The 16,515-nt window shown below is 36.9% G+C and overlaps 1 protein-coding gene across 3 annotated transcripts in view; it reads right to left on the minus strand.

Moving 5' to 3' along the window:
- DNAJB14 (DnaJ heat shock protein family (Hsp40) member B14) overlaps positions 1–16,515 on the minus strand; it is a 79,175-nt gene that overhangs the window by 17,916 nt on the left and 44,744 nt on the right. For all 3 annotated transcript variants that reach the window (XM_044680890.1, XM_044680889.1, XM_044680891.1), the window contains one exon: positions 8,451–8,596. In XM_044680890.1, coding sequence (XP_044536825.1) covers positions 8,451–8,596 — 146 coding nt within the window. The remainder of the gene's footprint in view (positions 1–8,450; positions 8,597–16,515) is intronic.

Genomic DNA, 16,515 nt, shown 5'->3' on the forward strand with positions numbered 1-16,515 from the left:
TGATTGCCTTGCCCTTGCAGCTCTTTGGTCTTAGAATTGATACTAAGACAAAAGGTATGGGTTAAAAGAAAAAAAAGTGAAATAATTACACATCTCAATAAACCTTCTCCCTGAGGGCACCACAGTATTTCAACTGAAAAACCTGAATCACTGAAAAAAGGCTATACCATATTCAGTATTTCCTCCAGAAAGAGACTAGAAAGAATGTAAAATATTTTAGAAATAGTTTCATCATTAATTATTAGAATGTTAAAATTTTTCAGCTATTGAGAAAGACTTTCCCTCAAGGGTTCAAACCATGGTTTACAAAGCACTTTACATATATTAGCACCCTTCTAACCCTGGGCAGCCAGCTCTTCTTTTAGCGTGTGTTCTTAGTAGAATCATCTTAATATGAAGTTCAATTTTAATTTCAGTTCTTTAGGTAGCATTACTTTGTTTTATTTAATATGTGTATGGGTGAATGGAAAAGAAATTACAGTAAAAACTTCAGGATCAATTACTAGTCATATTCTAGGTAGCAGAGTTTTCCAGATAAAGAAGATTATATCTTTAAGCATTATGAAATTTGCATTTTAAGTATTTCATGAAATAAAGGCAACCCCTGACTGGTAGTGGTGACAAGGCTGCCTTCCCCTCTACCTCTCCATGGAATTACCTGGCAACTGACTCACCCTCCTACTCCCAATTCGAAATAACCAGTAAATTAAGAGGCTTAGGAAGTGGCCTCTTGCAAATCTACTAGGGTATTTAGAGCAACGCAGTAGCAAAACTCTGGCATAAGTGGCAATGTTTGTTTTCCCAAGAAAATAATGGTTTCTTTGGATCTGAGTCAAATAAGCTTTTTTGAGTTGACTTGGAAAATTAAATCACTGTTCCACTTTCCACTACTAAGCACATCACTACTTATGTAGGAAAGTATTCTAAACAACTAACTTCCAAATGAATTTTTGATATGTTCCAGACTACCTGTTAATCTCTGCCAATGCTATCTTTTCCAAGAACCAAAATCTATTTCCAGATCTCTTGTGATAGAAATGTACTAGTTTTAGGATAAAACTAAGCTCCAAATTAAGACTTCAATATAACTTGATTCTTGTGCATTTAAAATCACTGATTCATAACTCTATGGTGCTATTGTTGGGTTTTTTTAATTGTTTGTTACATTAAAGTTCCCATGCATCTCTCTCACTCTCTCCCCTCTCCCCATAGTAGAGAAGGTATCATTTGACAAGAAGATATATGTATATATAAAACTGTCTTAACTAGGTTAACATATATTTTTTATAACTATGTTCAAAACTCTGTATTTCTTAGTTCTTTCTCTGGAGGTGTACATAAACAGGTCATTCATCACACTACATTTCTGTTGTTGCATTTAATGTTCTCTTGATTCTGCTTTTTTCACTCTTCCAAATTCCAGGTAGGTCTTTCCATGCTGTGTTTTCTAAATAAACTTACTCATCATTTCTTAAAGCACAGTAGTATTCCATCACAATCATATGCCACAACTCAGTAAGCCATTCCCTAACTGATGTGCATCCCTTCAATTTCCAGTTCTTTGTCACCACAAAGAAAGCTGCTATCAGTATTTTAGAACATGTAGGTTCTTCTCCTTTTTTTATGATCACCTTATAGCAGTGATGGGCAAACTTTTTAAAGTTTCCAAAGGAAAGGAAATGCTCATCTGTCAGTCTGTTTCTAAGGCAACTCTTTCCAAGTTTCATTGTATTGTATCCTACTCGTTGTATTCGTCAGATTAGGAATAATGTCACCTGGCCAGATAGAACATTTCAGGGGGTCACATCTGGCCCCCCAGCCTTAGTTTGCCCATCACTGCCTTGGGAATAAACCTAATAGTGGGATTGCTGGGTCAAAGGATATGTACCATTTTAGAACTCTTTGGGCAAAATTCCAGATTGCTCTCCAAAATGGGATAAACAGTTCACAGTTCTACCAATAGTATATGTGTGCCCATTTTCCCACAGCTCCTCTAACATTTGTCAATTTGTCCTTTTATCATTTTAGCCAATCTGACAGGTATGACACGATCTCTCAAAGGTGTTTTTATTTGCATTGTTCTAATAATAAAGATTTAGAGCATTTTTTCATATGGTTATATGTGGCTCTCATTTCTTCATTCAAAAACTGTTCATATCTTTTGATCATTTGTCAATTATGGAAAGGCTCATATTCTTATAAATTTAACAAAGTTCTCTATTTCTTTTAGATATGAAACCTCGATCTAGAAATTGTCTATAAAGATTTTTAATTGACATAAGCAGAAATGACCTCAATTTTACTATATATATATATAAAACATACACATATATATATACACACATATATACATATATATATTTACTTATTATGCCTTTACCTTCCATTTTAGAATCAATACTAAGTATTGGTTCCAAAGAAGAAGAGTGGTAGGGTCTAGGCCACCTAGCTGCTCCATATCGTACCCTTACCTAGAGTCTAGTCAATACTGTGAATTAGTTCTGCGACAAAAGAGTTGGTAAGGGCTAGGCAATACGCTTGCCCAGGGTCACAAAGCTAGGAAGTGTCTGAAGCCAAATTTGAACCCAGGACCTCCCATCTCTAGGCCTGGTTCTCTATCCACTGAGCCACCAGCTGCTCCAACTCTAAATATTTTAAAAATATAAATTCTTGTTCTTTATTATGGCATTTTATAATAGATCTGGAACATTGCCATCACACTAAAAGGGTATGATTCTTTAAAAATTCATCTCACAGGAGTNCACATATATATATACACACATATATACATATATATATTTACTTATTATGCCTTTACCTTCCATTTTAGAATCAATACTAAGTATTGGTTCCAAAGAAGAAGAGTGGTAGGGTCTAGGCCACCTAGCTGCTCCATATCGTACCCTTACCTAGAGTCTAGTCAATACTGTGAATTAGTTCTGCGACAAAAGAGTTGGTAAGGGCTAGGCAATAGGCTTGCCCAGGGTCACAAAGCTAGGAAGTGTCTGAAGCCAAATTTGAACCCAGGACCTCCCATCTCTAGGCCTGGTTCTCTATCCACTGAGCCACCAGCTGCTCCAACTCTAAATATTTTAAAAATATAAATTCTTGTTCTTTATTATGGCATTTTATAATAGATCTGGAACATTGCCATCACACTAAAAGGGTATGATTCTTTAAAAATTCATCTCACAGGAGTGCTTTTCATAGCTTTCATATTATTCCCTTATTCAAGAACTTATTACGGCTTCCCACTGCCACTAAATCTAGTTCATGTTTCATATAGCTGCATTTAAAAGTCCTCTTTGATATTGCTTCCCTTTACTTATCCAATCAGGTTGACATCACCTCTCCAAGCCTTCTCTCATGCTGTCATCCTCTGACTACCCACTCTCTCTGACTCCTTTCCACCCAGTCACCTTTCCAAGACAATGTGAATTTTCCCCAACTCTATGGAATCTTCCTCGAGTACTTTGAACACAATGATTTCCTCTTCTTAATTTCCTACCAGGTTTGTTGGTAGAACACATTTTACATTAGTAAATGTATTCTCTTAAATTGTTCTCTGTTTCATGTAAGTTAAGCTCATTTCTCCAAGTAGGCTGAAAGTTCCTGGTGGGCAGGGACGAATCGCCTACTTCTCTTGTTTTCTTCCCCAATGGCACTGAGCATATATATGGGTACACAATGACACCCTAATGATAAACTAACTGGAAGTTATTTTCAGATGGTACTCTCATTAGCAAGCCTCTGCTCTAGCCAATAGTCACAATCAAACATTTCATCAATACTGTATGGTTATTATATTTCTGCACTCTCACCAAGTCCAGTTATTTTTCAAGCAGCATTAAAGTGTTTAGAGGTCTTTATAATGAAAGCCTCCTCTACTCCAGGTGCATTTCTGAGGACAATAGCCACAAGACCAGGAGACAGAAGAATCTTTATCATTAAATAAACATCTGAATGACTATTCTGGGCATAGCATTTCACTTCACTCCTCTCTAGCTGGAAACGAGGCATAAAGAGATGAAAAGTGAAATAACCAGATTTGGATAACCATTTAAGATAATACAAGACATGGTACAGAGAAAGAACACAATTAAGTTCCCCCTGAAGATTATAAGTATTTTAAGAAGTCAAACAAAGGAGACAAGTTTGGGCCTGAATAACCAGGAACTGCTTCATGAAGGGAGACCCAATTTGGATCATGAGGGTGAGCAGTTTTTGGAAAGAGAGAACAACAAGGGGAGGGAAATTTAAGAGGGGACTTGGTTTGGAAAGAGGAATGCACTGAACCTACTGGAAAATAAGAATAAAAAATACGCAGGAGTAGAGATCTTATATACAGGCATGGTAAAACTGGAATCCTCAATTCATTCATCAAATAATCAATCACTTAACACCTGCTATGTGCACAGAACCATGTAAGGGTTCAGCTAAGGAAAGATTACTTCCATCCTGGACATGGGATCAGGAAACAAACAAGTATTCATCACCAGATCATAGATCTAGAGTTAGAAGGGATATCCAAGACTATCTATGGAGGAGAAAATAAGCCAAGAGAAGTTAAGTGGTCTTCTCAGTGTTGTACATGTAGTAAATGTCCCAAGTAGAATTTGGAACCAAGTTCTTCTCTGGCTCTAGAGCCAGTGTGTTCTTTCCACTGTAAACAATTGCTTTTTTCTACTTTTCCCAACCTTAGCTAATTAGTTATAAATCCTGGGTTACCAAAAAAAATTACTGTGGTAGATTAAAAAAATAACAAGGCTTGGGAAGCCAATTCTTACTTGTGAATGGAGTCATGTGAAGTTTTTTCCATTTATGATGTAAGAAAACTAAAAAGTAATTTAGCCAGAAACAAGAGATCTAGAGAACTCTTTTTCTTCTGCCTGGGAAAAGGTGTTTTTTTTTTTTTTTTAAATTTTTATTTTTTTAAGATTTGGCCTGGCCCTAGGATTTCATTGTTATGAGAAACTCACTGATGAGGAAACTCCTTCTACCAGTGAAGATTAGAACCTCTCCAGCATATCTAGAGCCATCTAAAGCACTGATTTGCCTGAGACTATATAGCCAGAGGTGTAGCTCAGTGGATAAAGAGCCAAACCTGGAGAGAAGAGGTCCTGGGTTCAAATCTAGCCTCAGACACTTCCTAGCTGTGTGATCCTGGGCAAGTCACTTAACCTCAATTGCTTAACCCTTACCACTCTTCTGCCTTGGAACTGATACCTAGTATTGATTCTAAGACAGAAGGTAAGGATTAAAAAACACACAAAAAAACCAGCAAAGAATAGCCAGTATGCATCAGAAGTGGTACTTGACACTAGGTCTTCCTGGTTCCAAGCCTTACATCACATTTGCCTCCATTTCATCTTAATTTTTCATTCTTAGAGGGGGGGAAAAACCACTAGAACTAAGTAATAATTAGCATTTGCAGGTATTAGTTTAGGGTTAAATTGTGAAAATCCTTGGTCAATAGATTTAGGGCTAGAAAGGACTTTAGAGATCATTTTGTCCAACCTTCTCATTTTTCAACTGAGTATACAGAGGTCCAAGAGGGTAAAATTACTTCTCCAAGGTCACACTGACACTAAACATGGAGCAAGGATTTGAACCTATATCCTCTGATTCTAAAACTAGAACTCTTTCCACTAACCATTCTGTCAACATGGCCCAGAATATGTAAAGAGCTCCAGCAAAGCCTCCTTGGGAAACACATCCCCATTCCCTCATTCCTCCAAATTCCACCAAATGGACATTAATTTGGTCTTTTAAACTTGTCTTCAGCTTAAAAAAATATTCACATACATTTCAGAATATATTTTATGAAAAATTAAATCTATTACCCATTTCAAGCACATAATCAAAGTGTCTTCCTCCCAACACAGAGCTGAGATCAGCTACTTTGAGGAAATTTCAATTTGTTTAGGGAAGGGGAGGAAGATTCAAGGAAGTTAATCATTCTGGAGCACAGGGAACTCTGGAGGGATGTGGGCCTAGGTTGGATATAAAAGTAGAAATATAGATAAAAGATTAACAAGAAGAGAACTCTAAGCAGCTGGGGGAGGAGGAGGGGAGAGGATGTAAAAGGTATTGAGAAAAGGTTGTGGAAAGGGAGAAGGGAGGGCAGGGAAAAGAAACTTCACCTACTTTGTAATTTTGCCTAGGCCCCTGATGGCAACAATTGCCTCAGATGCCACTGAAAATCATCTCCTCTGTCACCTGTCGTAGGCTGCCAATGCCTTGTGTAGAACAACATCCCTGTTTATAGGTGCAACTCGATTTAGGCAAACCCATTATAAGAAAATCTGGATTTTCAAAAAGAAAGAAATTAGGGGGAGGGTGATCATTTTCTTTACAAAAGAATTTGCCATTTAATTCCTCTAAATGCAGAAGGAAAACATGATTTTAAATGATGTGGTTTATAAAAAATTAATTTATATATAACTCTTAAGGAACATATGTATTGCCTAAAGCAAGGTACACTCATATTCACAATCAAAGCGTTACCAAAAATCTAGAGAAGCTATTTAGTCCATATTTTCTCAGTAGAGTGTAAACAAGCCCTGGACTGCTAGTCAAAAGACCAGGTTTAAGTGACTTTGGGCTTATTTTGTCTAGTTTCGGTTTCTTTATCTATCAGTTGAGAGGGCTGGATTAGATTATCTCTATGGTCTCATCCACCTCTATGATGATATTTATTAAATTTGATTCATTGAAAGTAAATAGGTTTAACAAAACATCAAAAAAGAAGTCGCTCCATAAAGGTAAAACACTCATGATTAGGGGAAATGAACCTTTAGAACAAAAATTATATCCGTAATAGAGAAGCCTTATACTGTTTTTAAATTTTAGATGACAATAAACTACAATAGTTACACGGGCATTACATTAGTTATTTAGAAAGAACTAGCTAATGCTTTGCTAATATTACTTCAATGAAAAAACTAAAGGAAAAAGCGGCTTATTTTGACATTAATTTTCCTTGAATAACTATATATATGAGAAAAAACCTGCTACCACCAATACTTGTTTTCAAATAATTAAAAACCACAGTTATTGGAAAACTTTCTAGTTAAATGCTTTAGATAACATTCTCACATTTGGGAAATTCTCAAATAGAAAAAAGAATAAAGATTCTAAAAAAATTTTAAGACCTAACTTGAAGTACCATTATGAACAACCTATTATTTGAGAAATATTTTATATTTATGGGAAAATGAAAGGCAATTTTCTCATGTCAACTGGGTGTCCTTCAAGAAGTAAACAAACTTTTTAGAACTTTAAAACTATATTGAATTAGAAATCACACTTTAAAAATGTTTCAACAGCTGAATGTTACTAGTACTTATTAATAAATAAACTTTATCTGCTTTCTGTTATTTTGTGATTCAAGGCAGTTATTGGTAGCCTGGCAACTAACCAATTGAAATGTCAGCTAAAATTTGTTTGCTGTTAAACCAAAGTTTTTCTCCTTAAAATTATTTTTTTTAACTTAAGAGAAAAGAAATTGGGCCCAAATAGCTGATGTTGATATATATTTATGTCACTAGCACTGCTTAAAGAGTCAAATATTATCTATGTGTATTTATATCCCCCCAAATACCTTTGATATAGTATTTTTGCAAAATAAAACCCTTTTGGGGGAACATTTTCAAAGTTGATAGTCATTCTGTAGGACTAACTCCTCTAGCCTCTTTAGAACATTTTACAGTATTGTGGGCCAGTTCAAGGTGGCTCTGAGAAATCAACAATGTAACAGTAAATACCAAATAATGCTTAGAACTTGTCTAGTCCCCAGTCATAACCCAATTACTATCTTGTAAAGTGGAACCTTATCAGAACTAAACTGTGTTACAAAGAAGTATGAAACTGCAAATGAAATCTTATGGCCCCTTAATTCATTACTAACCAAAGACCAAAGTATCAAGAAAAAAGAAACTGTGTGAAACATGAATGAAAAATGACAGCCAACAAAAGTTAAAAAAAAAAAAAAACTTTAGTTAAAACAAAAAATTTTTAATGTCAAATAAAAAATTATTTGGGGAAAAAAGACAAGTGAATATGAATAAATGATTCAGTGTCATAAAACAGAAACCATTACAATATTTTTACATGTCAAATTGCTTGTCTTGCTTTTTATTAACACAGACCCAGATGGCAGCCTGCCAGGAGTTTGCATAGAATCATTTATTTAATTATTTATGCGGGCCTAGAAAATATACTTAGGTATTTATCTTAGATCTATGTCAAAATGAACACAATGCCTTTGTTAAACCCCAAGTTATGTTTCTATTTGGTGTCTATGCTTCTCTAAAAAATCTTATACATGAACTTTTCTAAAAGCAATTCTGATACTCTGAAGCCTTCTGAAACGAATTAACTGAACTGGCTACTTACTATTATCAGTATACTTATAAACTATGTACAATACTTTAAAAGGTTTACTTTACTTTTAAAAGCATCTGTTGCTCCAGGTGCATGGTTTTTATCTGGATGAAACTTCAAAGCAAGCTTTCTGTAAGCTTTCTTCAAATCCTCATCACTGGCATCTTTTGTGACTCCCAGTACTTCATAGTAATTTTTACACTTGTTTATGCTGTGAATAAGAGAATGTTACATAAAACATTTCAGAAGAAAACTTTATACATTTAATTCATTAGAAAAGTATAAAATAGCTCTTTATTTCTGTTCATTTGCTTACCATATACATTGAGACCTAGATTATAGATTAGATGGCCATATTTCTCAGTTTGTTCTACTGTGTACCAAGATCACACAATATACACCAAATTCTGGTCACTCATTTTGGAAATGTAGTCAGGACAACCGAGCAAGAATAAAACATCCAGTACTAGGGGAATTTTTAAGAGAAACAACTCAAGGCTTATCACATTTGTACATGAAAGATAGCATATACCAAAATGAAATACTAGGGAACAAGAATACAAGTATCCCTTCCATATTGCAGGGGTTAGGGGCCAAAGAAGAAGTTGTCTGAATATGGGGTGTCTATAATACCTTACTGTAAAATCTGAGTTACATATTTGGTCATCAGCAATATGTAAGTCAATATTAATATATTTCTACATTTCTAGCCTTTATGTGCTGCTGGCTCTTGGGTTCTTTTTGTAAACTTACTTTTTACTTATTTTAACTTTAAAAAGAGAAAAATTGGATATATTTATGGTATTAGAAGATAAAATATGTTAATATTATGCAATACTCATGATATATAGACCCACAATATAGCAAAAATGTGATGGGGAAAGTTGTGATGTGGAAGGGATACCTATAATTTGAAAATAGAATAATTATAAGAGGAAAATTTTCAAACCACTTTGCAACTTTTGTTCACTTTAGATTTTGAGCTAAGAATGATCAACATAGCAAAAATTTAAGATTTGACATAAACAGATATATTTATCTTCATATAAGAAACTTGAATCTTCATTTGGCTTAACACCAAGTAGAGGGAGAAGATATGACAGAAAGAAGGAAATTTACTTATGTATGTAAACTTCCATTATAGTTAATTTAGAATGTTTTCCAGATTTGTAATAGCAGATTTTTTTAAAAAGAGGTGGACTGGGGGCAGCTGGGTAGCTCAGTGGATTGAGAGCCAGGCCTAGAGACAGGAGGTCCTAGGTTCAAATCCGGCCTCAGACACTTCCCAGCTGTGTGACCCTGGGCAAGTCACTTGACCCCCATTGCCTACCCTTACCAATCTTCCACCTATAAGTCAATACACAGAAGTTAAGGGTTTAAAATTAAAAAAAAAAAAAAAAAAAAAAAAAGAGGTGGACTGTAACTTTGTGGTGAAAAGTATGTGATGAAAGAACATCCCTAGTACTACCAAGAAAAGAACAAGACAAAGCAAAAACACTGAAAGACCTGGAGGAATCCCCCAAACCTTCTTCATCCCCCAACTAGGTAAATTTTCTATTAAAGCTTTATAAATTGGCAAGAGAGAAAGTGGCACAGAACTGATACAATGTTAGAGAGACTGCTTATACCAAAGATTTAAATGGAATGAAATAAATGGAATCTTCTCCCTGGGAAAGGTGGCAAGAATGGTTAAATAAGAATGAAAAACTTAGGTTAGGTTAGGATATGGTAACAGGACACTCAATAGCCCGAAGTGAATTCAAGTCACTTGGCATGGACAAACACAATTTAAAAAGTTGAAAATCTGATTTCTCAATTGCTATTAATGATCTCTGGAAGAATATGAAAGGCACTAAGGGACTGGAGAAAAAGAAATATAAAATGTTCAAAGAAATGTATGTTCAGAAAGGAAAAATGATGGATGATTCAAATGAAATCAGAAAAGGGTTAAAAGAAGTCCCTTCCTCCCTCTCCCCCCCTTTTTGCAAAATAGGTATTTCCTACCTTTGATCATCATTATATCTCTTCAAAAATTACAGATAGGTGGGCAGCAGGATGGTTTAGTGGCCTGAGAGCCAGGCCTAGAGACAGAAAGTCCTGGGTTCAAATTCCAGACACTTCCTAGCTGTGTGACCCTGAGCAAATCACTTAACCCCCCATTTCCTAGCTTTAACCTCTCTTCTGCTTTAGAACAAATACATAGTAGTGATTCTAAGACAAAAGATAAGTGTTAAAAAAAAATACAGATGACTAAGCAATCAATACCACAAATCCTTTTAGGAGGTTCAGTATGTTCAGGAGAAAGACTGTCCTCATAGTAAGAGCAAAGATAGTCCAAATAAAGTGTAGAGGAGAATGTCGAACATGTTGAGTGGATGTTCTATTGAGAATTTATGCAAAGATGTTGTTTAGCTCTTTTAGTCATGTTTGACTCTTCATGATCCCTTTCTAGAGGTTTTCTTGGCAAGGAGACTAGAGTGGTTTGCCATTTTCTTCTCTGGCTCATTTTACAGATGAGGAAATTGAAGCAAACAGAATTAACTGACTTTCCTAGGGTCACAAAATAAGTGTCTGAGGCTGGATTTGAACTTGGGTATTCCTGACTCCATGGCCAACACTCTAACCATTGCCTTTATGAGAAGATAGGGACAAAGAATCACTCAGGGTGAAAAGGCTGTGTTCTACATTTGGGAAAAGAGGGCTGATGACAACAATCCTTTAAATTATTAAAGCACTTCAAACTGTAGATTCAAGAGTCTAATGTAAAATTCCTAGGAAAATCATCAAAGGCTCAGTTTATTAAGTAAGAAGCATCACCTGCATGGTTTCAATAAGTCATACCAATTTGCTTTTCTCACAAGCATATAGCTAAAGCTACATTTGCATTATGATACTTGGAAATGAAACCAAATGATTTCAATTCACCAAACATTTATTAAGTGCAACTAATGCAACTATGTTAAACAGTAATAAAAAAGACAAAAAAAAAAAAGGCCCTTCTCTTGCCTTCAAGGAAGTATATATTTTGCCAGAGGGGAATACATATCCACAAGTAAACATAAATCATAGAAGAAGAAGGTATTGAAAACTGAGAGAAAGGGGGAAGTTCAAAAAGCTAGATATACGAAGTGGCAAGTCAACTAAGCATCAAGGGAAACAAGGATTCTAAGAGGTGGCAATGAGAAAAGAATATATTTCTGTGCTGTGGGGATAGGCTGTGCAAATGTACAGAGACAAGGCCTATAGAACTTTGTGAGGATAGCTTGGCTCGATCAAATAGTCTCAGAGGGAGCATATTATGAAATGCATCTGGAAAGAGAGGTGAGAAACAGACTGTAGAAGATTTCAAGTGCAAGTCTGAAGAGATTATATTTGCCCCTTGAGGCAACAGGGAGCTACTGAAGAATTCTGAGTGAAGAATGCAATTTTTTTAAGTAGCAAAGCATTACAAATACCAAAGAAATATTTTGTCCAGCTAAATTTCCATAAGATCTAAATACTGCATTGTTCATTCTCTGCATAAACCAGGCATTTTCTGGTTTTTAAAGCTTAAAGTGTTAACGAGTTCAGTTTCTGATTTTCAGTTGTTAGGCGAATTTCTTAAATGTATCAGCATAAGAAGTTACTAAATCACATCACAGGGTAATTTTCAATAAAGACTGAAGGTTTTTCCTTTCTGTGGCTTAAACCTCAAAGTAAAGAATGAAATAAATGAATGCCAGTCTTAAAAAGTTAAATGATAATGCTGTCAATGCCAATTTAGAAAAGCACTCAACCTTAGCTTCCAGGTCTACTTTGGTAAATAGTCATCTTTAACTAGTTAGCAAAATATTGGTTAAGTCAACAAAATTAAAACAATCATTTCAGAAAATATTCTTTTGTGTAAGATGGCCATTACATTTGCTAAAGCAGACTTGTGAGGGAGGGGAGAAGAGTTTGCTAGAAAGCACGCAAATTTAAGCTCAAGGAAATGAACCATATAGGCTTTTCCCAACTACTGCTGTAACGTAGTGTTGGATAAATAAATGCAATCATTAAATTGTAGGGTATCTAGTATGATTTCTCTTTCTTCCAATAAGAGCAGCAACCGAGACAATGAGGACTAGTCCAGCTATGAGGAGCAGCATATTGTTTTCATTTAGAAGATCCAAAGCTGTCCCCTTCAGCCTTGAAGGTCTGGCCCCAATCTCTGAATATGCTGCCTAGAAATAAGTATGTGCCTTGAACACTTCCTTCTGTATTAGCTCCTAAGAATTCCCTCCAGTGGCATGTAGCTCCTTCAACGAGCCAATGAAAGCTCCAAAAGTGGACTGTTTAAGCATCATGCAGAGCTGTGTTTAAGAGGATCCCTTCTGAAAAACTGGCCAAAGATAAGATCATTCCCAAACTGAAAACGAGATCCACTGAAAACATTCACATGACCCCATTACTCCATCACTGCTTGAAACAGTTCTCACAAGGTCACCCAAGTCCTCTTCATTGTTGAATCTAAAGGCTTTTCCCAGTATTCTTTCTGGTTGCCCTTCATAGTGCCTGAGACTATGCACTGCCCTTCCTTTTGGAGGCTATCTTCCCTGAGGACCTGAACCTCTGACAATGCTTGGTCAGAGCTCTCTTCCTATATCTTATTGACCCTTCTCAAATTGTCCTATCGCTTCTCTCCCACAATCCCATCCATTCACTGTGGGTGTGCCCCAAGCTCCAGGGTCAGCCTTCTCTCCTCCTTCCCCAGGGATTCATGGGACCACAGGATAATAGATTTGGAGCTAGCAGGGGAAGCTATGGCACACACTTGCCAGGGTTCATCCAGCAAGGTATCCTCCTAGTCCAGTCCAGAGGACTATCGAATGACCTACTTGGCTTCTCAATATTTATCTACCACCTCTACCTAGAGGACTCTCATGCGGCCCAACTTCTTCTGGACTTCAGTGCTTCAACTCTAAATGACTGCTAGATGCTTCCAACCAGAGGCCCCACAGGCCTCTCAACATCAGCATGCCCAAAGCAACATTCCACCCTCCTTCTAACATCCCTGATTCTGTCAAACAACAACTATGATTTTATTCATGCCTCTTTCACTTGCTCTCATTCCACAGGCACAACTGATTGCCAAGTCTTGCTGCTTCTCCTCAACAATAGCTCTTGCATCTATCCTTTCTTCTGGTTTCTATTGCTACACTCTCAGTTCAGGACCTGGCATCATCTCACTTAAATTATTGTATTAATGTCCTGCCTAGTTTCCCTATATCCAATCTCTACTTTCTCTAATCCATTTCCCACACATCTACCAAACAGGTGTTCCTAAAACATTTTTTTATGCATACCATTCATTGCTTAAGAAATTTCCATGAAATCTAGAGCTGAATACAAACTCCTCTCTTGGGCATTTTTAATTATACACTACTATACTTTGGTCAGCCTGACCTTCTTGTTGATCCCCAGGCCTGATGTCACACTTCCCATTTGTGTCTCTGGACAAGTTGTTTTCTGTGCCTCCTCCCCCGTCTCTTGGTTCAAGTGCCATCCCTATTCTCTATCAGTAGTTAACACACAAGCTTCCTACCAGAAAATTAAGCTCCTAGAGAGCAGGGACTATTTCTTTTTTCTGTTTTGCCCACAGAGAGCATATTGTAGTGATCCCCTAAGGACATGCCCAGGATCACATGTCCAGTAAGTGTCAGAGATTGAATCAGAGTCCAGGTCTTTGTGGCTTCAAGGATAGCTCTGAATTCATTACAGTTATGCCTCCTAAACCACTGATCCTGCAGACATCATCAAAAAGGCTAATCAACCCCAGTGGAGAAGGGGCTAGCCACCTGTACTGTATCTATAAGGCCAGCAAGCCCACTTAGATAAAGCAGGGAGACATGTTGAAGGAGAGGGAGGAAGCAGTATGTACCAGGTAAGTCAAAGCACCACCTTGGCCACCAACCTCCAACTACTGACCAAATGCCCCCCAAGAGTCAAATGCCAAAACCCCAAGAGTCCTTAACATTGTTAGATGGTTGAACATATGAATATGTCATAATTTGTGGAAATAACCTGAAAGGAAAGATATGATCATGAACTGGTACTACATGCTAAAACCATGGGACTCTCCCACACAGTGCTGTGTTCTCTCTGCCATTAGAATGCAGGCTCTTCAAATCCTGGTACTGTCTCCATATTTCTCTAAGTGTCCCAATGCTCAGGGCAATGCTTTGCACTTGGGAAGTGATTAATATTGGCTCTTCTATTCATATCTTAACTGTGTCAAGCTGCCTTTCTGCTGGCACACAAAAGAGAATTTGATAAATACCTGCTCTAAGTGACGATCCTATAATCAATAGGACCAAGACAGAGTATCACAGAAACCAATAAATGGGAGAACACAGGAGAGAGTGATCTATTGCATCAAATGCTACAGAGATCAGGGAAGAAAAGAACAGTGGATCAAGCAGTTAAGAAATCACTCAGATTCTGCAGAGAGCACTTTTAGTGTCATGGTGGAATCAGAAACCAGATTTCAAGACTTGAAAAAAAAGAAAAAGGAAGGAGACCCCCCCCAAAAAAGGAGAAAATAGGCAAAATTATCCCTATTTATAGGTAAAAGTTCAAAGGAACTTAAATAAAAGGCTAATAGCTCCAATTAATGGTAAGACAAAAATAAATCTTCCAAAATAATCAATGATTTTATATGGCAATAATAGAAACCAGGAGGAAATGAGATAAAAATATGAAATATAAACAAAAAATTACAAAATCAAAACCACACTGTGAAGGGCTCTAAATACCAAATTAAAAGGTTCAATTTCATACTAGAAACACCAGAGAGTCACTGAAGAGGTGAAGTGGTCTGATCTGTGCTTAATGAGAAGTAGTACAGAAGTTTGGAAAGGGGGGCCAGACTTGAGACAGGGAGAACAGTTAGGGGCCTACTGCACTGAAGAAGGACTGGAGGAGGTGGTGACCCTGAGTATGGAGAGGAAACAGGTGAAAGAGATTTAAAGGAAGAATTGCTAAAGCTGGCCCCTGAGGGAATATATGAGGTGAGACACAGTGAGGAGTCAAGGATTACTCCTAGATTACAGCCTAAGTGACCTAAAGGGTGGTGCTGCCCTTAAAAGACATAGAGAAGAGGAATCCATGTTGAAGAAAAAATTATGAGCTCTGTTTAGGGTGAGCTGAGTTTGAGATAACTATCATTTATTGTTGTTCAGTAGTTTTTTCAGTCACATCTCACCCTACTAGGGATTTTCTTGGCAAATCCATTAGAGAAGTTTGTCATTTCCTTCTCCAGTTCATTTGCCAGATGAGAAACCTAAGGCAAACAGGGTTAAATGATGTGCCCAGGGTCCACAGCTAATAAAAGTGTGAAGCCTCATATGAACTTAAACACATTAGTCTTGACCCAGCACTCTATCCACTGTGCCACCTTGTTGCATGAAGGCTCAGGACAGAGGCTTAAGAGTCCAACCATATGGGGGAAGCTGGGTAGCTCAGTGGATTGAGAGCCAGGCCTAGAGACGGGAGGTCCTAGGTTCAAATCCAGCCTCAGACACTTCCCAGCTGTGTGACCCTGGGCAAGTCACTTGACCCCCATTGCCTTCCCTTACCACTCTTCCACCTATAAGTCAATACACAGAAGTTAAGGGTTTAAAATAAAAAAAAATAAAAAAATAAAAAAAAGAGTCCAACCATAGTTTGAGGACAGAATATGAAGGAAGATCCTTGAGGAGAGCGAAAAGTAGCAATAGATCAAGCAGAAGAACCAAGAAAGAGCCACATCATAAAAATAAACAAAAAAGAAACTATTTAGGGGGATAAGATGGTCAGCAGGGTCAAAGACTGCAAAGAGCAGATGAAAGATAAAGATTGAGAGACAAGGCCAAGATCTAACAATTAAGAGGTCAGTGATAATTTTGGACAGATTTGTTACACACGAATGATGGACAGATACCAGATTGTGTAGGCTTAGAAATGTGGGAAAGGAGAGTAAGCATTTTCTAGGAATTTAGTATAAGCAATAGCGGGATTTGGTGAAGATTTTTTTTAAACAGATGGGTAAACTAAATTTGTAAGCAACAAGGAATAAGCCAGAAGATAAGCTTATTATTATTATTATTATTATTATTATTATTGCCCTTACAA

This window comes from Gracilinanus agilis, chromosome 6 (assembly GCF_016433145.1).
Source record: "Gracilinanus agilis isolate LMUSP501 chromosome 6, AgileGrace, whole genome shotgun sequence".
Classification (NCBI taxonomy): Eukaryota; Metazoa; Chordata; class Mammalia; order Didelphimorphia; family Didelphidae; genus Gracilinanus; species Gracilinanus agilis.